This window comes from Carettochelys insculpta, chromosome 12, assembly GCF_033958435.1.
Source record: "Carettochelys insculpta isolate YL-2023 chromosome 12, ASM3395843v1, whole genome shotgun sequence".
NCBI classification, from domain to species: Eukaryota; Metazoa; Chordata; order Testudines; family Carettochelyidae; genus Carettochelys; species Carettochelys insculpta.
In genome coordinates, this window is record NC_134148.1 from 39,222,128 (window position 1) to 39,243,651 (window position 21,524).

At 46.4% G+C, this 21,524-nt stretch overlaps 2 protein-coding genes across 2 annotated transcripts in view; one reads left to right on the forward strand and one right to left on the reverse strand.

Moving 5' to 3' along the window:
• The window catches only part of RASL12 (RAS like family 12), a 67,839-nt gene that overhangs the window by 491 nt on the left and 45,824 nt on the right, over nucleotides 1-21,524 (forward strand). The gene's annotated exons all lie outside the window — the stretch shown is intronic.
• Nucleotides 1,641-18,383, reverse strand: KBTBD13 (kelch repeat and BTB domain containing 13). Its single transcript, XM_075006931.1, has 2 exons — nucleotides 14,976-18,383; nucleotides 1,641-2,288 (listed from the first exon to the last, which is right to left on the reverse strand). The coding sequence occupies exon 1, from the start codon at nucleotides 18,001-18,003 to the stop codon at nucleotides 16,624-16,626; it is 1,380 nt and encodes a 459-aa protein (XP_074863032.1). The 5' UTR covers nucleotides 18,004-18,383; the 3' UTR covers nucleotides 1,641-2,288; nucleotides 14,976-16,623.

Genomic DNA, 21,524 nt, shown 5'->3' on the forward strand with positions numbered 1-21,524 from the left:
TGTGAGTAAGGGATCTTTTTTCTTAAATAGGTATATTGTCTTTTCCTATGAAAATGCCAGCTGGCACAACTTAGCAGGGACAGTCCTTAATTAGTTGCAAAATATTTAACATTTTCCATAAAGTTCTTCCAGAAGCTTTCAAAATCTAATTTATGTCAACTGAGTTAAACAATCTGTGCTTATGTTTCTCCCCCGTGTTCCCATTTATAGCTTTAAATATAATTGTTTGGGAAATGCACCTCTGTTACCGCATCCTCCTTTGGTGTCACCACAGGACTGGAATAGTGGCTTGTGAAAGAAAGGAGTATCTCATGGTTAGGGCACTAGACTGGGACAAGGCAACTTGAGTTCAATCCCCAGGTCTCCTAGAGATTTCCTGTTGGACCTTGTATAATCACTGAATCCCAGTTGTGAAATGGGGCTAAACTTTCTCCTGTTCTTGAACTGTTTTAAGTAGACTTTAGAGTCTTTGCCCCAAAGAATCTATCTTTTTATGGCACGCCGTGGACCATGTATGCTTCTCAGGAAGTCTTGTTTGTCTCTTCTGTGGCTGTGTCACAGATCCTAATGAGTTCCCCTTCCTGACCACACACCATAAGAATCCAAGCCTTCGTCCCCTGTCTCTCTGGTGTAGTTCAGGCTTGTGGAGTTGAACAGAATCCATCCACTGCTCCAATCACAAGGTCCCTAGGTGCGTTCTTAGGGCATAGACCTATCTGACACCCCCTCCAATGGCTGGAACCCTCTGTCCGATTACCTAGCCCCTTTGGGCACAACATTGGCACCTCTTCCTATACTTAAACACACCCCTCTCCCAAAGTTCACCCGAAAACTGTGAAGCTTCTGGGCTGCAGTTTAGCTCTCTCAGGGATCACAGTAGTTGTGGTGCAGACCACCCACCCACACACGTTGCCAAGCTGAGCATGGTCACACTTTTCACAGGGGAAGCACAGGAGAATATGAATCATACAAAACATTCTTAACATGGTATCCCTCATGAGTCTAACCTTCCTTTGCGAGTTTTGGGAGTCACCTGTGTTCCAGCAGGCAAGCAACGTCCTCTGCCCCTGCTGTGGACTCCCTCAGCTTAATCCGGGAGCCAAATAAGGCTCCTGCCAGGGTCACCTGCTTTTTTTGATATCTTCCTGTACACTTTCTGTTACTTGCAAACACCACTTTCTTCCGACAAGAGGAAGAGCCTTCTCCCAGCTAGAGCAAACAAACCCATTGTCCCAAGGTGCTCTTACTTGAATAGATGATTGCAGCTCACTCACTATTATCTCTGGCTAGAAACATGACATCTCTGCTAATTCATGGGGAAGCCACATACCAATAGGCTTTTCAGGCCACACTAATTTAATAAAATCATCACGATCATATGCAGGCAGAACCCCCAGTTCATCATAGTCTGTAGAAGGGAATTGCTTCGATTCTTAGGGCTTTTTATCCCCGCCCTTTCTCCAGCGGTGAGCAGCCTGCACGTGCCCCATTGAGGTTCTACCTGCAGCCCATGAGACATTTTGTTTACTGTGGCCCACGTGTCAGGTTGCTGGATTCCACTGGTTTTCAGCCACACAACTTTTTTCCTACCGGTATTATTAAAGTGACACACACAAAGCAAGGACATGAAGTGAGGTGTGTGATGATTGGACATAACATTGACTGTGAAAGCCGTGTGCTCCTTCTGCATCCAATCAAAATGCTGCTGTGGGTTAGTCAGCACACCCGCAAGTTCTAGGTACAGAAGTGCAGTTACCAAAGCTATCCCCTATCCCTGGAGATCATCTCAGTTCTGACAGTTTTACAGTCCACTGAGATGGAGGGCCAGACATGTGGTTGCCCGGCATGGCTGTGTATGTATGTAACTGAAGAGACCAAAGTGGCAGGAGAGAAGCTCAAGCTACCAATATACGTTGTAAGCACAAAGCACTGAAACAATCAGGGACAGTCCTGAAACCTTACTTACCTGAGTAGTCCAAATGAGATGAAAGAGACTATTTCAGTGAGTAATTCTAAATCTGCATGTTAACGCTTGGCCTCCAAATCTCAGTACATGCTTTGAAAAATATTAGTTCTCCTTGTAAGTTAGTTCCTTGTGTGATAGGAATTCTGCATACCTGTGACATGTGCACTTCCCTTTCTTCACTTCCTCGCCGAAGTTTTGCACTTACGCAAGCATTTATTTTTGAACACAATCCTTACAAGACAAGTCCATTCTACAGACAGAATTTTTCATCCCATTTATTGTTGCGAAGACGATATTGCTTCAAGTGTTGCAGAATGTTAACCTATGATTAAAGAAATAGTTTAAAATCTGTCTTTGTCTTTGGAGAAATACACACAGTCAGGATTTAAAAGACTAAACCATTGTGTGTTCCACTCCAATGACTACAAAACACTCTGACTGCAGTATCTTTATGGTGAGAAAATTTGCAATGGTTTTGTGCTTATTGTAAGAGGGATAACTGTGCTTTAAGGGTCTATAGATGAAACATTTGTGAAGGATTTTTTTTGGCTTTGTATAGCAGATTTTTTTCCACCAGTTCTTATTTGAATAATTCTCCTCTCAGTCCTACACAGCTCACAGTTCTATACACAGATGGCTTATAGAGACATCAGTTTTACTTTGTTGTGTGTTACTTTCACTTTAGCTTTGTGGGCAGGTTGGTTGAACCAATATACTCCTTGTGACATCCACACTGTATGTTATAGTGAATCCCAACATATTTCTATCTTCTAAAATGTTACAGCCATAGGACACTTTGGCCGTGTCTACACTAGCCCCAAACTTCGAAATGGCCACGCAAATGGCCATTTCGAAGTTTACCAATGAAGCGCTGAAATGCATATTCAGTGCTTCATTAGCATGAGGGCGGCCACGGTGCTTCAAAATTGATGCGGCTCGCCGCCGTGCGGCTCATCCCGACAGGGCTCCTTTTCGAAAGGACCCCGCCTACTTCGAAGTCCCCTTATTCCCATGAGCAGATGGGAATAAGGGAACTTTGAAGTAGGCAGGGTCCTTTCGAAAAGGAGCCCCATCAGGACAAGCCAGGCAGCAGTGAGCCGCGTCAATTTCAAAGCGCTGCGGCCGCCCGCATGCTAGTGAAGTGCTGAATATGCATTTCAGCGCTTCATTGGTAAACTTCGAAATGGCCATATGCGTGGCCATTTCGAAGTTTGGGGCTAGTGTAGACACGGCCTTTGTATTTTATCTGTCTGTATTTTAAATCTAAAAGCTGTGTACAAAAGCTGATGAAGGGAACAGAAGGTGGTCAAAGGGCATAGAGGTTATACTTATAAGGAATGGAAAAAGCCTGCTGTGTTAAGCTATTATGGATGAGTTATATAAGCTTATAATAGTTGTTTTAACTACTTGGAAAAGGGGGTTACACTGATTACTCACCTTAAGGTGATTTTAAACTTAATGCCCTTTTTGTGCTGCTGTTAGTTTAGGACACAACAATGTTAAGTGTTAACTGACTTCAGCTAAGACAGGACTTAGCTTTGCCTTTGCTGAGTTTATACTAGCCAGTTTGCAGTTAACAGTGGCAGGTTTCCAGTTATAGCAGTTCAGTTCTCTCCTGGAGTTTTAAATGCAAACAAATGTACAGCTTGTTCACTTGTTAGGTTTTTGTCAAATAATGCATGCAATTATAAAAAGATTAATTAAACAGTGACGGGAGGAGCGTTCTGTTTTCTATCTTTGGGGTTACTGCTGATTTTCAGCGTCCTTATACTAAGTAATGTCTCATTTCAGAATAAAAGACAAACGTATAAAAACTGCAGCTGTTTATGATTTTAGTTGAAAGCAACTGAACCAATGATGAGATGATGAGAGTCCAAAGATAAAATCACATAACAAATTAAATGTTTACAAAATTGAGTATCCTCTGCGAATTCACAAGTAGTCATGAATATTTTAGGTATAGATACTTTACTACTTCTCTGGAGAAGGGTTGAGTGACTTCCTGAGCAACCAGCTATCGTCAGGACACCAGGGAAATACATGCAAAAACTGACAATTGAAAGATGCCTTGACCTGAGCCTAAAGGCCTTGTAGTTGCGTAATTTCCACTACTTAAAACTAAGTGGGCAATTAAGGGTTAGCAGGTAGTGGCGTGTGTTACCAATTGTTGGAAAGAACCATTTAATCAATGTGTCTGAGTCCGTGGCTTTCAGTGTTTAGCAGAACTATGAATTAAAGCTCCCAGACTGGCCTTTTGAAGAATAACTATAGAACTACTATAGAGTTCAGCCACTAAGTCAGGAGTGGGGAACCTTTTTTTGGTCAGGAGCCACTGACCAACAGAAAAATTGCCTCATGGATGTAGTCACTGACTGAAAAAACAAGAAAAAGGCCCTGCCCTCATTGTCTTCGCACACCACGCCCAGGGAGATTTTGCTGGAGGCAGGGACCTCACACAAAACCCTTCCCCCACATACAGCAGAGTGCCACAGGGAGCAGCCCGCTGCTTTCAGCGGTGCTGCAGAGGCAGGTCATGGGCCACATTAAAAGGCTTGGTGGGCTGGATACAGCCGGTGGGCTGTATCTTGCCCGGCCCTGTTCTACATGCTTCTCAAGACATACCAACAATGGAATCAAGGCAAACCAGTCACATCTAGCTGCTGCATTCTTACTGAGGGACAGGACTCTCTGAAGCTATCTTCAAACCATTCACCATGCCAAATGTTTGAGGAAGAAGGGTTGTTCTGAAAGGGGGTTTCCTTCTGAAGGAACCCCAACTACATGGCTGCTTTTGTTTCCAGAAAAGGCTCTTTGGAAAGTGAAATCTTGTGGGAATATGCAAATGAGGCATGGGATATTTAAATCCATGCCTCATTTGAATTTTCCCCTTTGCTCATTAGCATGCCCCTTCTGGAAGGGCCATGAAGTGTTGATGCGGCTTTAGTGAAATAGTTTTTCTCAATATCCAACCTAGACTTTCCTCACTGCAACTTGAGATCATTGTTTCTTGTTCTGTCATCTGCCACCAGTGAGAATAGCCTAGCCCTGTCCTCTTTGGAACCCCTCTTCAAGTAGCTGAAGGCAGCTATCAAATCCCCTCCTCATTTTCTCTTCTGCACACTAAATAAGCTCAGTTCCCTCAGCCTCAGTCTCTCTTCATAAGTCATGTGCCCCAAACCCCTAAGAAAACTTCCCAAGAAATGTGTTATCTGTAGCCAGCATCTCTGATACCACATAATTTACACCAGAAAGAAAGCTTAAGGGACACACTAAACACACTTACAACTATAAAATCATGACTGCTGTGGAAAAAGTGAATAAAGAAGAATTATTTATTTCTACCCATAACATAAGAAATAGGGGTCACCAAATGAAATTAATAAATAACACATTTAAAACAAAAGGAAATATTACTTCACACAACACCGTTAATCTGTGGAACTCCTTGCCAAAGTATGTTGTGAAGTCAAAGACAATAACAGGGTTCAAAAAAGAGCCAGATGAATTCACAGAGGAAAGGTCCATCAATGGTTATGAGCCAGGATGGGTAAGAATGGTGTCCCTAGTCTCTGTTTGTCAGAAGCTGGGACTAGGTGGCGGGGAATGGCTCACTTGATGATTACCTATTCACTCCATCGGGGCACTTGGCATTGGCCACTGTTGTAAGACAGGATATTGGGGTAGAGGGACCTTTAACGTGATCCATTATGGCTGTTCTTATGTTCTAACTGCTTGCACTAAACCAGGACACTCCACCAGAGATGTAGATCACTTGGTGGAATGGGCCACTCTAAAATATAGGGAGAACCTGCTTCCATACAGAAAAAGGAACACTCACTAACCAAGTGTCACCTGCCATTCCACATTGGAATGCACGTGGGCTATCATTGAACAGTGACAACCTGGGTTTTACGGAGACCACATTTCTGAAAGGTATCTTCCCCAAACCCATTCTCCTAGTCTGCAAACAACCCCGCAACTTCACCAGCTCAGCATCAAAATCGAGCTCCTCACAGATACACCAGCTCAGAGTGACATCAGAGCATGCCAAAACAGATGCAAAACCTGCAAACATCAGTCCACTGTAAAGATTTTAAACAGGCTGCCCCCTCCTCCTGCCACTCCCTTTCCAAAACAACAAACCTGGCAAAATTAATGAGTCCTGCACAGGGCTATCATAGTATGTTAACCTCATCCAGTGCATCAAATGCCCCAAAACTTATGTGGGTGAAACCAGGAGGTCACTGTGCTTTCAAATGAACTAACTTACGTTGGTAGTCTGTCGTGTCTGACAATGACGTCTTGATCTTGCACAGGCTCATCGGTTGTGGACTCGCATGTGGCTGAGGAGTCCAAGCTTTGAACGGCATGGGCGTTCACAGTGGGGGCAAGGGAGTTGTCCTGGCTCTGTTGGTGAGGCTGCTGCTGTTGCTTTCTTCCTCTCACGAGCATCAATGAGACGTGTGCATCACTGTTCTTCAAAGTTGTCATACACGTGTTCGGTCGTTTGTATGCTGCTCTAGTTGATCCGGTTTTAAACCAGCATGAGCAATGTTGGCCTTCACACAGTCTTGATACCTCTTGCGAGGCCTACCTTGATTCCTTTTGCCCTGGGAGAGTTCACCGTAGAGGAGTTGCTTAAGGATTCTTGACTCCTCTATTCGTATGATGTGCATATGGGGTGTCCAGGGAGGGGTAGCACCTCTGGTGTGGGCACTTGTTGTATCTCTTGGGGGGCAGTTTGTGCACCTTTGGTCCCCACCTGGCACCCAGCTCTCACCTGTGGCTCCAAGTAGCTGTAGCATGCAGCGGCCCCACCCTGATAAACTGCTTTGACAGGCGGGCTAACCCAGGTGAGGGTAGTCAGCAGGTCTGAAGCCTGCGGTGAGATGGGGAATTGCCTACCCCAGCATGCAAAGTCAGCCCTGGTGGATTGGATGGATTAAATCAACAGCAGAACTAACAGAGAGGTATAAAAATATCCTCTGACCTGTGAGTGAACACTTTTCACAAAGTTGATCGCTCCATCTCTGACCTCTAAGCTCCTACCTTCCAAGGAAATCTGCAGACCAATGTCCAAGGGTGAGCCTGGAAACTTACATTCTTAACAGTCCTAAACAGGCAAAACCAGGGATTCTATAGATACGGATTTTAGGTAGAGGCAATATGTGGGCACACAGGATCACATGTATCCTCCATTTTGCCTCCGCCCCCACTCACTGTCAGGGCTGTTCCACTCTCCTTCCTAGCTTGTTCTGTCCTTGTGCTGCCCTGCTCCAGGGGAACCTGTCTCCACACCCACTGGGTGAGGTCAGATCAGGGGAAGCGGGTGGACCATGGTAGGGAGAGAATGGGACAGGGGCACATGGCCATGGCCTCCCCTGGAATACCCTCACTAGTCACCTCTGATTTTATGGTTCATTACAACAATTTTGCTTCAGACCACAACATGACACAGTTGTTATGGAGCTGCGAGAGAGGGAATGAAGGAGGTATTTTTGGCCTCTTTGTCTTGAGCTGAACTCAAAAGGCTTTTAAAATTTGCCCAGAACATGTCTCACTGGTCTGTCTGGACCAAGGAAATGTTTGGCATTTGCAGTTCCCTTGCATTCCATCAAAGAACTATGCTAACATTCTGAGGACGTAGGGCAACAGCTATAAACAGATCCCGCTCCAGACCTGGTCTGTGCATTGTACAGTGAGGGCTTGGTCCTGACTGGGGCCTCAAATACAAGTAGTAAAGATCATACTCAAAATTCTCTTGCCACCTGCAATGTTTGTGCATCCTCCTTTCAAGTTGTGATTGTGAAAGCTCTTTGTTGTAGGACATGTTCACCTTGACAGCTCATATAGCTGAGTGCTGGAAAGTTGCTTGCAGTGGTGTGGATGACATTAAGATAATACAAGCAGAAAATGTTCAAACTTTTGGTGGGGTTCTCTTTTCAATGGCTAGAACTCTGGCCAAACCCTGAAGTGGAAACTTTTCTGCCATGCAGTGGTGAGATGTCTGGTTTTGTTTCTCTTCATTTTGGTAAGGTTGCGTCTGATGCAAGCAAACCCATCTCTGGTTTGAGCAATCGTCGTCCCATTCTCCACAGGGATCCAAATGACATGTTGAGTTAAGGTCCGTGCAACGTTTAAGCCCTTGAAGTCGGGTTAAGTGCGGCTAAAGTGGTCTATGTGCCTTGTGCTGCTGCAGAGGAGTGAGTTTCAGTGCGTACACAGAGATCCCTGGGCTTCTGTGGGATTGCTTGTGTGAGTACCATTTTATCAGGAGAGAAAGAGGCAGCCACTGCCAAGAGCCTCACCCATTATAAATAATAATTAGTGAACAACTGCTCAAGAATGAATTCCCTGTACTGGGCAAGAGAAACAAGAATCACACCCTGGCTGGCTTTTCCCAGGCCCTCTGGTGGAACCAGGGAGGGGCAAAGGGGGTCGGTGCCCAGGGGGTCTGGCATTTCAAAGGGGCCCAAGGCTGTGGTGCAATTTTGGGCCCCTTTGGAACACCTATAGCCTTGCTGCTCTGCATGGCTCTTGCGGGGGGAGGAAGTGGGGGACAGTCCAGACTGTTTTAGGCTTTGCTCCTTGGCCCCACACCTTCTGCGGGTGTGGAGTTGGGTCGCCCCTCACCTTGCTCCAGGGTCCACGGAGGCTGCCGGCCTTGATCGGTTTTTTGATGACAGGTGTTCAGATGGCATTGTGAGAAGCACAGCATGAAGGGCAAGACCAGTGCGTATGTCCTATGGAAGGAGAATGCTAATGTGCAACACAGAGTAAGGTTGGAAGCAGAAAAAGGTGGAAAAGAAAAAATAAATTTCCAGCGCAGAAATCAAGGCAACTTCACTGAGAGCCTGATGGTACCTGTAGCTCTGCCTGATTGGCGCCTACATCCGCACAGAGAGCCTCATGGAAGTTAAGTGTGACGTACACATGTCTGGAGGTTTGTCCACATGCTGCTCCTGCTACAGTCTGGGCTCACAGCTCTCTTCTGAGTGCATGCACTGTCCACAGTTCTGTCCCACACAAATTCTCCATTCACTCAATCTAATTGTGCCCTCAGATACACTATCTGATTCATGTCAAAGCCAGTCCTTAGTTCAGCTGCATCAAACCTGTGTATTCAGTTGGGTCCTGTGAATGGGAAGGGGGCTATTTTATGCTTCTCAGCATCTTTGCTGGCCTCTACAGTGGAAACTATTTTAATTGAAGCGACAGCTGGGGAAAACCAAACTGGTGGCCTAGAACAATAGTGTGGCAAGTGGAGGCAGGGGAACAAACTGCTTTTAAATATGAATCTGGACAGAGAGGTCTTTTAAAAAGCAGTAATGGTTAACCTACGACCTCCCATGGCTGCATAATTGAAAACGCAGGCAACTTGCTAAGAATTAGACAACCAAGAATTTGAGGCATGCCAGCTGGCAGCCTCTTATATTCTGTTTAGATTCTGGAGGCATGGAGGGTTAGGAGTCTATGTAATTTATGGAAAAATGGTTGTGTTGTTTTGCCTCTTCACATTGATCATGACTTGGTATGCACTGATAGGTATGGTCTTAGCTCCAATCTAGCCCATGGGGAGCTCATCTGGCAAGACCGTGTAGGTTTTGTAGAGCGAAAAGGCGGGTACCAGGTCTCCAAATATTCCAGAAGAAAAGGGTATCGGGTGGGACACCATACTGATCTTCCCAGCTCTGAGCCTCAGAACCCAAGAAAGGAAGAAAGCAGAGCTGAACATTAAACACCCAAGTGTTCGGTGATCTACATGGGGAAATTGAGTGCAGCGTAAAACCTGCATATTTTGCTCTTTGTATCTGGAAATAATGGAGCCTTGAACTATGCTGAATGTTTGAGTTTGAAGGTGAATCCAGTCTGCTCTACTGACATTTTCTCCTTTCCTATACTTTAAGCAGCCTCCATCTGCCCCAGCTTATCATGTCCTAAATATATCCTTATTGGCTAACTGCAGCTTGCCGAATAAATAGCATTGTATTTCTGTCGAAGTCCTTGGCTTAGCAGGCCCTGCAGCTTAGCAAGTGTCTCAGAGAAAGGGGGGTAGTCAGACAACGAGGTTGTGGACATTACAGGCCTGTTTGCCGAGGGATAGGGGGTTCCATCAACCTGGGAACTCATCTGTCCAGCCAGTTTGGAGGGGGGGGTGTGCATCAGCAGAAATTATCTTGTCATAACTGCAGACGGGAATGCCAGAAAGTACCAACAGGGCCTTGAGCTCTGCAGGGGCCTCTTGGCACCCATGTTCCCAGTAGTAGTTCCATCCATGTGAATAATGAATTTTGTTTTGAGGCATGTGCACCACTAGTAGAAACGCATGCTGCTGGCTGTGGGGGCTCTGCTAAACAGGTGGGCGGCATATGACTCTCTCCTGGGCATCCTCCCAGGTGCTCAGCTTACAGGAAACCCTGCTTGGCACTATTGTAATACATCTAGGGCTGGCATTTCAGAAGGGCTGAGCACCCAAAATCCAGTCCATATCAATGGATTCTCAGCCCACAAGTAACAATGAACCCCAAGGTTAAATCCATCTCATGGCCCTCTCTAGCTCCCAGAGAGAGCTAGGAAGGTTTCCAGTCTTCATTCTCCTTGTACAACTGAAACATGGATCTACCCTAGACCCAGCCAACCACTATACGCATTCTTTGCCAGCGCCCTCCCGGATTCTGGTGACTACCCATATGTCGTCACTGTGACTGTGTCCTCCTTCCCATGCTCATAGGCGACTTCGGTAAGTGATTCCAGACCTATTTTCCCCTTCTTAGGGTTGTGCCCTTCATGTTTAAATAGCCTGATCGTTGTGCTGAGGTGTGGGAAACTTCTTGGGAGAGCTTTAAATCTGCCCAGTTCAGGCTCTGTTACGCAAACAGGAAATGCTCATTTTCTTCTGTTTAAGAAGCTGTGCAAATGTAGTCGCAGGTCAGTGGGTAGCCACTGATGACTCTTATTCATGCCTTTTTCTGTATCTGCAGGAAGGGAATGTATTTGGCACAGTCTGGACTAAAGAGTCAGTCTTGGATCTCAAAATAAGACAATGTCAGCAAGCTCATGCTCCCCAAACCTTGCTGAATTCATGCTAGGCAGTCTCTGCCGTGCTCTAGGGCATCAGTAAAACTTCTGCCAAATCTCCCTTAGGTGAGGCAGCATCCTTGCTCGAAAGGGAGAATGGAGAGTCAGAAGCTGTGGGTATATTTTTCCTGATGCTCTCAGCAATGCTGACGACAATTAAGTTTTTTGGCTTCAGCTTCCTCACTTGTAAAAAGGTGATCATGACACTGTGACCCACTTTTGGGCAGTACTATGAGGCCATTGACTGAAAACCGTGATGTGAATCCAAATGATTACTTAGTAGGCAGTAGACCATGTGTGTCTGGTGGCCCCGTACAACTGCAGGATTCCTGGTCTTTGCCACTTTACAGATCCCAAGCCTGTGAGTTTCTGAAGTTTTTAGAATTGAATGGGACCAATGTTCCCTCTCAATATTTCCATTCCTGTGCAGAATAAACTTTGTTATGGCTGCCAAGGTGTGTGCGGATGTACACCACCAGTAGAAACACAGGCTGCCAGCTGTGGGCACTCTGCTAATTAGCTGGGCAGCACCTGAATCTCTCCTTGGTGGCTGCCCAACCGCTCCGCTTACAGGAAACAGTTCTTAGGACTATTTTCCTTTTGACTCTTTCTCTTCAGTTCCTACCTGTACATTGTCAGCTCCTGTCCTGTCTTTACTAAGATATCCCCTGGTGACACATGGCCAGAAAGGGTTAAGCAGCTCACAGGCTACATGACCGACATTCAAGTTTTAGAGCACCGGTTCTCAGACTTCATTGCACCTTGATCCCCTTCTGACAACAAAAATTGCTCTAGAACCCAAGAAAGGAGAGTGAAGACTGAGACACCCTGAGCCCAGCTGCCTGAGTCCTGCCCGTGAGGGGGCTGAGGAAAGCTGAACCCAAAGGCTTCTGCCATGGGTGGGGGCATATGACCTTAGCTGTGAGTGGCGGGTCTTGGTCTTCAGACTTGCTGAGCCCATGGCCAACACCACCCTTGGCAACCCATAAAAATAGGGTCATTCGTGTCTCCCTTTGGGGTCCTAGCCACATTTTGAGAAGCCCTGCTTCAGAGACGTGTTGGCAAAGTGCGTCAACAGTCATTAATGCCATTGCATGTTAGGTTGCAACTTTGACATGCGAACCTGTATTGTTAATGAATTAGAGTGATAGAGTATGTTTACTTATATCTTGCTGTTTACTTGTATCTTGTTAGATGTTAGCCATGTAAACAGACAGTTCCTGCCTATTCCTATAGTTATTGACTCAAAGATCAACAGGGGATATTAACAGTTTGATGAATCTGGAGCAAAATAATGTCATTGTCTATATGTCCCGCTAGTCTGTTGTAAACTGCGTATGAACTGCTCAATGGATAATTACTTTCTGTTAATCCACATAGTTAATTATCAGGGATGCTTAGGAAATAAGTCTACTTCAGAGTCTCAGTGTTTGCGGATGGCTCACCTGAGAACGCCGTATAATCCCCTCTAAGGTGCTGATCCTTTCTTCTCAGATCTGCTTGATGCTTTCGTCAGGGGAAGCTTGCAAGGCTGAGCTCTTTAGTCCCACCCGGATCACTCTGCCTCTGAACATTGGACTAACCCGTGCACTAATTCTGAAAAAATCTCTTTGCAGCTGCAAAGCTCACCATCTTTACTCTAAACTGATCTCAGAACTGTGCTCACATCTGTACGTGTAGTGCTCTATTAACCCATATGCCCTCTTTTCTTTTTAAATCATTTTAGTTAGTAAGAATTGGCAGTAAGTGTGCATTCGGGTAAGATCGGTATATATGAAAGAACTGAGGTTGTTTAGTCTGGTATAAATTGCCTAGGGAGGTTGTGGAATCTCTCCATATTTGGAGATTTTTAAGAGCACGTTAGACAAATGCTTGTCAGGGATGATCTAGATCAGTGGTTCTTAACCAGGGGTGCACGCACCGCCTGGGGGTGTGTGATGCCCTTACTGGGGGTATGAGACATGCCAGATTTTGTTTAGAAGGTAAATCATTGAAAACACAAATTAAGCACAGGCACATCAGTACACCTGCTTTGTTTCATCCAACCTATGTATTTTTAACATTATACATTTTTAAGTTGCTTTAATATACAAACAAAACATTTAGTTTCAAGTTTTTAAGCGAATAGTGAAATTCTCACTACAAAACACAGTGTACCACCATGTTGCAGGGTACTTGATGCATGCGTAGATGATGATGGGGCAGCGCAGCAGCTTTGTTTGAATTCAGTTAGCCGCTAACTGTTAGCATGTTGGTTAGTTTACTTCCACAGCAAAACTCTGCAATCTCTGGGTAGTACTTGTGTATTGTTGTAGGCCTACTGTCCCATTGTTTGTGGTGAGTAATAACATAAAACTTTTGTATATATTTAATATGTATTTAAAAGCGTATAGGTCCCCATCCCCATTTTTGATTTTTTATAAGGGACGTGAGACCATATTTGATTTTTGATAAGGGTGGGAGAACATATTTTGAGAACCAAAGAGGTGCAGGCTGCAGTAAAGGTTGAGAACCACTGGTCTACATGGGGCTTAGTACTGCCATGAGAGCAGGGGACTGGACTTGATGACCTCTCCAAGTTCCTTCTGGTTGTAGCATTCTAATGCTACTATACCCATCATTCTGATTCTGGTCCAGTAGCATGGGCCAAATTCATCTCTTAGTTCCTTCCAGGTGACCCCATTGATTTGTAGTGAAGGCGGAACATGGAGCTGTATTTTGCTCCCTGGACTTTTCATGAACACACCCTTGACTGTAAGGTGATATGAGACATTTGATGATTCCTCCTGGGAGACACAGCACTTATCTTGTCTGTGCTTCCACTGCAGAATCTGCTGTGGCTGGGAAACTGACCCTCCCTGAGACACAGCACCTAGTATAGCCTTGGCATGACAAAGCGGTCTGGGAAACTTCCTATCTTATGTTCTTACTGAGCTCCTGGCGAGGTGCTGCTGGGTGCTGGAGTACTAAGCAGGCTGCTGTTGTGATGCTCACTTCCTGGGAATGAAGCCAGAGCCCAAAAGAAAGTGACACACCGCCTGCTGGACAGAGATTCCTGTCACACAGGGGTGTGCAGGGGGTGAGCCTCTGGGCCAGAGGTCGGGTTTGAAAACCAGGCATAAGTCACAAATGAGAGTGGCCATTTGGTCCCATTCCAGGGGCAAAGTTTTCTCATGGTTCCAATTATCCGTCGTAGTCCCCATGGTTTATAACCCAACACCAAAGAGCCCAGCTGCTAGATAGGCCAATCAGAACAAGGGCTGATGATTACTACCTAACAAGGCTTCTATTTCAGAACTGATAACTCGAATACCCCAGTTCTGGAGGGCTTGGATCTGGTGTTCTAGGTCAGCCCATTATAAAGAGAGGGGCCCCCTGCAAAGTGTGGCATGAGACCTGGCTTCGGATTCTGAGTGCTCTGAAGTCTGGGGATACTCAGTTTTGAGAGCTCTGGTCTAGCCTTCTCTGTGGCACTAGCAATATTCTCTGTCTGCCCATAGATCTGTGCAGCTTAGTGACCAATCTGGAACTGGGTGGGACCTCTGCAAGGGTGGATATATCCCTCTCGCAAAGTGGCTGGAGAGGCCACTGCCACACATCCGGTCTCCTCTGTTGCCCCAGGGGCTGGCGGGCTGGCTTAGGAATCTGCTGTGTTGCTAGCAGTCTCATGAGCTAAGACAGGGAGTGTTTACAAGCAGGATATAAACTGCGGCAGGGTGAGAAGGAACTATTTAACCCAACAGCCACACACATGTTCTGCATGCCTGGGGCTACAGACTGAGTCAGATTCAGCCTTCCTGTAATGGTGCTACACCAGGGAGCTATTTGGCCCACTGTTTTAGTGTCTCTCCCAGCAACACCATTCTGAAAGGTGTCACATGATCAGCCTTTTGACTGCTACTGCACTGTCATCCCCAGAGGTAAACCTTACCTGAGGGCTCCTGGGGCTGGTCAGGGGACAATGCTCATATGCCACCAGAACTGAACAGGACATAGGCCCGGAGAGCTTAGAACATTCCTTTCTCAAGGGGGACTCCAGATCCACTCTGCTTCCTCAGCCAGTTTCCAAATAGGACCCACCTGTCGGCTGTTCAGCATATGAAGGGCAGGCATAGCGTGAGAGAGGCCCTGAGTATTGAAGCGAAATGCTGTAGCTCCACGTCCAGCACCAGAATCGCGGGGCTGGAGTTTGGAGCTTGGGTGATTCCAGTTCAAGACATGGCATAGGAGTGTTCTTACAAACAGCAAAACCGAAGCCTGAACCTGCCCTCCCCTCCTCTCCAGCTCTGCCGGTTCCAGAATCGGAATCCTCCAGAGCCAGTCCTCGACCTCCTGGTTTGGGTTCAGGATCCCAGCAGGAGGGAACCCAAAATGTTGTGAGATCAGCAGGTACTGAGGGAGATTTCTACCATGCAGAGCCCCAGTCCTACACTAACAGGTCACGAGATTTGGGCAGTTTCACACTGGAATCCAAACTTCAGTGCATGGGCACTGTCCAGCTAACTCTCCACCAGACACCACCTGCTCTCAGCCCACTGTAGCACTTCCTGATTGTTTCACTTGGAATCCTATTGGAATCAATCTCAAACAGCATGATTTTTCTTTTCCTTCATCCCTTTGCCAGGATAATTTCCCCATCCCTGCCACATGCTGTCCTTCCTAAGAGAGATGATGGACTTTTCCAGGTACCTAATTCCAGTTTGTGCTATCGCTCCAAACTGCAAACAGGTTTAGATACCTCAAGAAAAATGCAGGGAATACTCTGCTAAATACTGTGATTCACACTTGCTGGCAGCTGGAAAAGCACTTACCAGCATATATAAAAAAACTGACTTACACGCGGCGTTACAAGTTATTTCCTTTAGTTTCCGTGAAATTATGACCCTTTTTAAACCCCTGCCTACACTTAAAAAAAACATTTCCCATTAATTCTCCATCTTTTCCTACCAGTATGTAAAATAAATGGTTTCACGAACATTTGACAAATTCAGTCAATATGGACAATACCTAGCACCACAGACCTCAGTGTGCTTCGCCAAGGAGGGCAATGTCATTTTCCATTTTTAAAATGGGGAGACTGAGGCACATGGAGGGAAAGTGACATGTCCAAGGTTACCCAGAAGGCCAGTGGCAGAGCTGGGAATCCAACTTCTGTCACTCAAGTTCCAGTTTGGTGGTGTGTCCTCTTTAGCCACAGTGTCTGTTTTGCATTTCTGAAATGTCTTTCATCTGAAGGCCTCAAAGGGCTCTATACACATGAAAACAACCTCTGGGTTTTACATATGGGGTGAGCATGACACATTTCTCAATGCATTGTGACCATGAACAGAGAGCAGTCAGCAAAGCTGGCAGCAGAACTGCGCCCCTCACGCTGGCTCCTGCTATTCGGAAGGGCAAACCCAGGAGGAGCTGGCAGCGCTCGGTAGGTCAGGAGCAGAATGACACTGCAGCCTCTCATTATACATGGAATTCTACTGAGCAGCCGGAGGCTTGGAAAGAAAAGATGGGCTCCAGAAGTGACTCTTTTTAAATAGTTTGCAGTGGCTGTTATATCCTAGAGCCCCTCCCTGTGGCAGGGACTAAGTGGCAATGCTGTGGCCTTTCTTCGGAAACCTGAGAAGGAAGGTCTGTAGGGACCCACTCCTTGGGAATCCAGCCTTCTCCTTTTTAAACCTCCAGGTATTCTCCTCTATGGAGTAGAGGAGGGTCAGCATCCTGTTGACAGTATAAACCGTATCCCCTCGGATCACTGCAGTGAAGAGGGCGCCTTTGCTGTTCACATACTGCCCTGGTAAAGCTGTCCACTGCAGGGTGGTGAGGTTGAAGCACTCTATCGCACACCGCAGGAAGTCGTCCGAGGGCCCATTCCGCATGATGTAGAGGTTATCTCTGTGGGCCACCATGCAATGGCCGTAGCTTTGAGGCCTCTTTAAGGCTGATATGGGAAGCCATTCATCTTTCTGGATCTCATACTCATAAATGATCGTGGTGTCCAGTGGCTTCCACAAGCAGACAAAGATCCGTCCCATGGCCTGTGCGCAGGGGGCACCTGCTGTGGGCTGGGGTAGGTCAGAGACGAAAGTCCAGGTGTTGGAGGACATTTCGTATTTCTCCACGGACTTTAGCAAGGTCTTTTCAAATTCTCCTCCGATGGCGTAAAGAGAACCTGTGTGACCTGTCAGTGTGAGGTCGTACCGGAGCTGCTGAGGGCTGGAAAACTCACTCCAGCTGTTAGCATCTACATCGTAGCAAAAGCTGAGTTCCACAATTTGTTTGCTTGCTCCGCGGACTCCACCCACGATGTAGATCTTATTATCCAGGGTTGCCATGCCAGCCAGGAATGTGCTGGCTGTCAGCGGCAGGCAGGAAAGTGTCTTCCACGTGTTGTCATCCTCATCCAGGTAGCAGATGGTTCTCGAAAGGTCCTGTAGGAACTCAAAGGTTGGCGTATGGGCTGCCACGGCGACAAACGTGCTGGGTAACAGGGAATCCACATAATCCAACAGGTCAGCAGAAAGACAGTCTAAGTACTCTTGTAAGTCAGAATAGCTGTCTCTAATGTAGAGGGCAGCACAGTGGAAAAGGTCCAGGAGGCCGAACACAGCAGCCGCTTGATAAAGGGCAATGCAGTTATCGGAATTGATGGAATTAATCAGATACTTGGTCATTGACTTCACCTGAAGAAAAGCCGCACATTCGACTGCCTTGAGATTCTCTTCGCACGTCAGCACAGGCCTCTCCCCTGCCAGGACCCGGAGCATAAGGAGAAATCCCATGGCGCTCACGTCTCGGATGTGGATTTCGGCTTGCATGCTCTCCCTCATGCCTGACTGGAACAGTGCACGGAAGTACTCACTGTGCTCCACCAGCAGAGCCTTTTCCACGGCAAAAAACGACTCCTCTACTTTGATGCGCACTCTTCCCCTCGGGAGCGCCGGCGTGGTCTGAGCCTGAGTCATCCTCCTAATGCTGGGAACCTCAACGGGGGGCACAGGCGGTGGTGGTATCTCAGTGCATTGGCAAGTGCACAATAGAGCTCCTCTTGGTATGTCAGTGGCTTCCTGAGCAGAGCACAATTCCCAGCTCGTCAGTGGTGGATTGCTAGCTCTCTGAGCCTCCCCAGCCCCTAAGAAGCTGCTAACTTGTAATATGAATACCTACAGCTAAAGATAGTTGTGGCCCATGTGATTGGAGCTGCCAGCAGTGAAAGACGTGAGCAGAGCCTGTTGTTGGCATTCACGGAGTTCTCTCATCAGCTGATACCGGTGACATTTCTTCAAATGAAACACAGAGGAGCCACTCCAAGGACGGACAGCACTTGGTTGCCTGTCCGTCACAGGGTCATCAAATAAAGGTGGAGCATTGCTGTACTGAAGGGGGTCTGATTCATTTCAGCTGTAGCTTTTGAAAACCCTTTGGGGTGAGGTGTGATGCTCTCCCAAGGTCACCTGTGGCAGTTGGTGGGGAAGGTTTCCTGCCTTTTTGTGTGTCCAGCTTGAGGCCATAGAGATCCGTGGTTTTAGGAGGCTGGCTGCTTAGCACTTTCTGAACTCTGGGCCTCTTTAAGGCTGTGATGAATGGGAGGTCTACTAGCCTTTTCTAGACATCCCAGCCATTCAGTTAACTAAATTATCTGTAAAGGGTTAAACCCAGAAAACCAGAGTCCCTGAAATCTCCAGGAAGTGTTGGCAGGCATCCAGGTGAGCCAATGGAAAGAGAGAGTGCGGTTTTTGAATTGAGTTGAAGCAAGTCTTGTGTGTGAGCAAAGGTGAGCTGGGATTGATGGGTAAAGCCAGGAACCAGGCATGGAATTTCCAGTGATAATGTTGAAACAGCAAATATGAGTAGAAAAGGGACATTTAGTCAGACGCATTCAGATTATTTTCTTGACCTGTTGGATTTGATTTTAGCACTCCTCTGTGCTTTAATCTACCTTTTTTAGTTGTTCTGTAACACCTAGCAACTAAGTATACTACCCAAGTATGTCTTCTTTGTTTTGTTAATAAAATCATAGGGCTGGAAGGCACCTCAGGAGGTTGTTAAGTCTATGATCTGATTCCCGTGTCCTAGGAGGCAGGATGTTCTGTGTGCATGTGCCTATGCTGAACAGTCAGCAGTTAAGAAATTGCAGTTTGTTTCCAAGCTCTCTCCTGCAAGAGGGTTAAGAACTTGGGGTTACTCCACAGGGAGACATCCCAGGTGTATCTCTTGTACTTAGGTGGTGGTAGCATATGTGTCAGGATCAGGGAATCTGTGATCCTGGGGAGTTGGTTTTTAAGTAAAAGCTTTTAGCGGCAAAGTACTTGAACGTCCTTGCAGGCTCCCACCTTCTGCACTGAAAGAGCCAGAGTGGGGAAAAGCCTTTGCAAAGGCATCCCGGAATCACAAGTCACTTCTGCAAATCTTGCCTGGGGACTTCATTAGAATTCCTTGTAGGCTCATAGAGGCCCCTAGATGCTATTGAATTAGAAATACATGTAGCAAGCTACTTGTAATAATAATAATCCTAGTTTGGACTCTGCTGTGAGTATCTCAAAATGCTTTACGAAGGGTCAGATTCTGTTCTGGGTTGTGCTGTTCGTCAGCGTTTTTACTCCAGAATTGAACTGGGTGTGTCAGAGAGCAGAATTTGGGTGCACACGCTGAGCTCCCCTCTTTGAGGGAGTGAGGTGCTATACCAGGGAAGCTGAGGCACACAGCTGTTCAGTGGTTGACCCACAGCATGTCACTGGCAGAGCCAGGAAATGGAGGACAGGTCCTTAATTCTCTATTTTATAACTTATTCACCAAGACCATCCTTAATCTCTGCGAGGCTTTTGAACTGTGGTATATAAAACAGCGGTCGGTGCTCCTCGGTGAGCTTCACATGGTACCAGCTCCTCCTCCTAATTTCCAGATATTAAAATGCCTTAAGAGAAGCTACTACTTTCAGTACTGGCCTAAGGTGACATTTTCTGGTCAGCAACTGCTGCAGCTGCCACACATGTATTATATGATTGCAAACTGGGATCTACTCAGCTGCAAATGGATGAGGAGGTGTCCTTGAGAAATATCTCTCTACAAAGATGTGCTCCACAGGCTGGGAAGGTCTGAGAACCCAGTTCTAGGAATTTCAGAGGCAGCTTCTCCACTCACGTATACGAGGGCCGATGACATCTTCTTGCGGGGAACAGGACTCCAGTGCTGAAATAACCATAGATATTCTAATACTGATGTTCATTAGTCACTGTTCATCCCACAGCTGCAGCTTTTTGTACTGGTGGAAGGAGTCTGCTTCTCTCCCTCCCCCCAGGCAGCCTAAAAGTAAATATTATGGCTTCAATTAGATAACCACTTGCGTAAATCTCTGAGTCTTTAAGCCTGAACAGTGGGATTGTGTATCTGCCAGCACTGCAGGACACAAGGGCAATTTCTAAGCAGTTGGAACAGCTTCTGATACGTTGTGGTACTTTTGCGTATTGCATGAGACAATGCGAAAGGAACATGAGGTCTGAGAGGGGAACGGTCTGACGTGGGTCCGACGTGGGATTGGAAAGTTACGGGGCTGTGGGTTCCATGGGTGAAAAAAACACAGCTAGTACAGTAGCTCTTGGATTGACAGCTGGAAAAGATCCACTGTACAATCTCAGATCCCCCTTCAAGGAGCAGTCCAGCTACTTCATTCTGGGGTGTGGCTGAATCCAGGATGAACACGTCTCATCTATGTGCCTTACCTTGGCTGCAGAGATTGCGGCAATCTCCCTGGGGAACATTTCTATTTTTTCCTCCCAGGAGTATCATCAAGGGGGTGGGAGCAGCAATCTACTTCGTCCCTAATTTAGGTGATTTATATTTTGAAATGGAAGCTTGGAAATCAATAGAGGTTAACCTTAAATTGTTGCCCCTGCTTAGTAGTACAGGTTGAATTTCTCTAATCCAGCATCCTCGGGACCTGACCAGTGCTGAACCAGGGAGTTTTCTGAACCACAGGAGGTCAATGTTGTCTCGCAGCATTACAAATGCTTCACTGCTTACTGCGCTCTCAGAAGATAGGGTAAATTACAGCTAAATAACAGCACAGAACACTGAGAGCCAGGACGGTGGCTGTAAACAAACTTTATGGGACTGCAGGAAACTTGGCCACACCCATGATAAGTGGTCGTCCAGCTAACTAAAATCATGTCGGATTACGGCTGTTGCTGGACTAGGGAGTTCCGGATTAGAGAGGGGCCACCTGTAGTTTTATCAATTTGCATATCTATGCTGATCACAGTATAGCAAAGCAGAAACTAAAACAAGCCCCTGACTGCTGACTCAGTGAGTGGCAGGACTAAGAAGAAGGTAGAGGTTTGAATTAGGGCTGTCAAGTGATTAAAAAAATAGTGATTAATCATGCAATTAAAAATCAATCACAATTAATCATGTGATTAATCGCACTGTTAAACAATAATAATACTACCTACTCCTGAACACGGGAACGAGGGATCTGTTTGCACAGAGC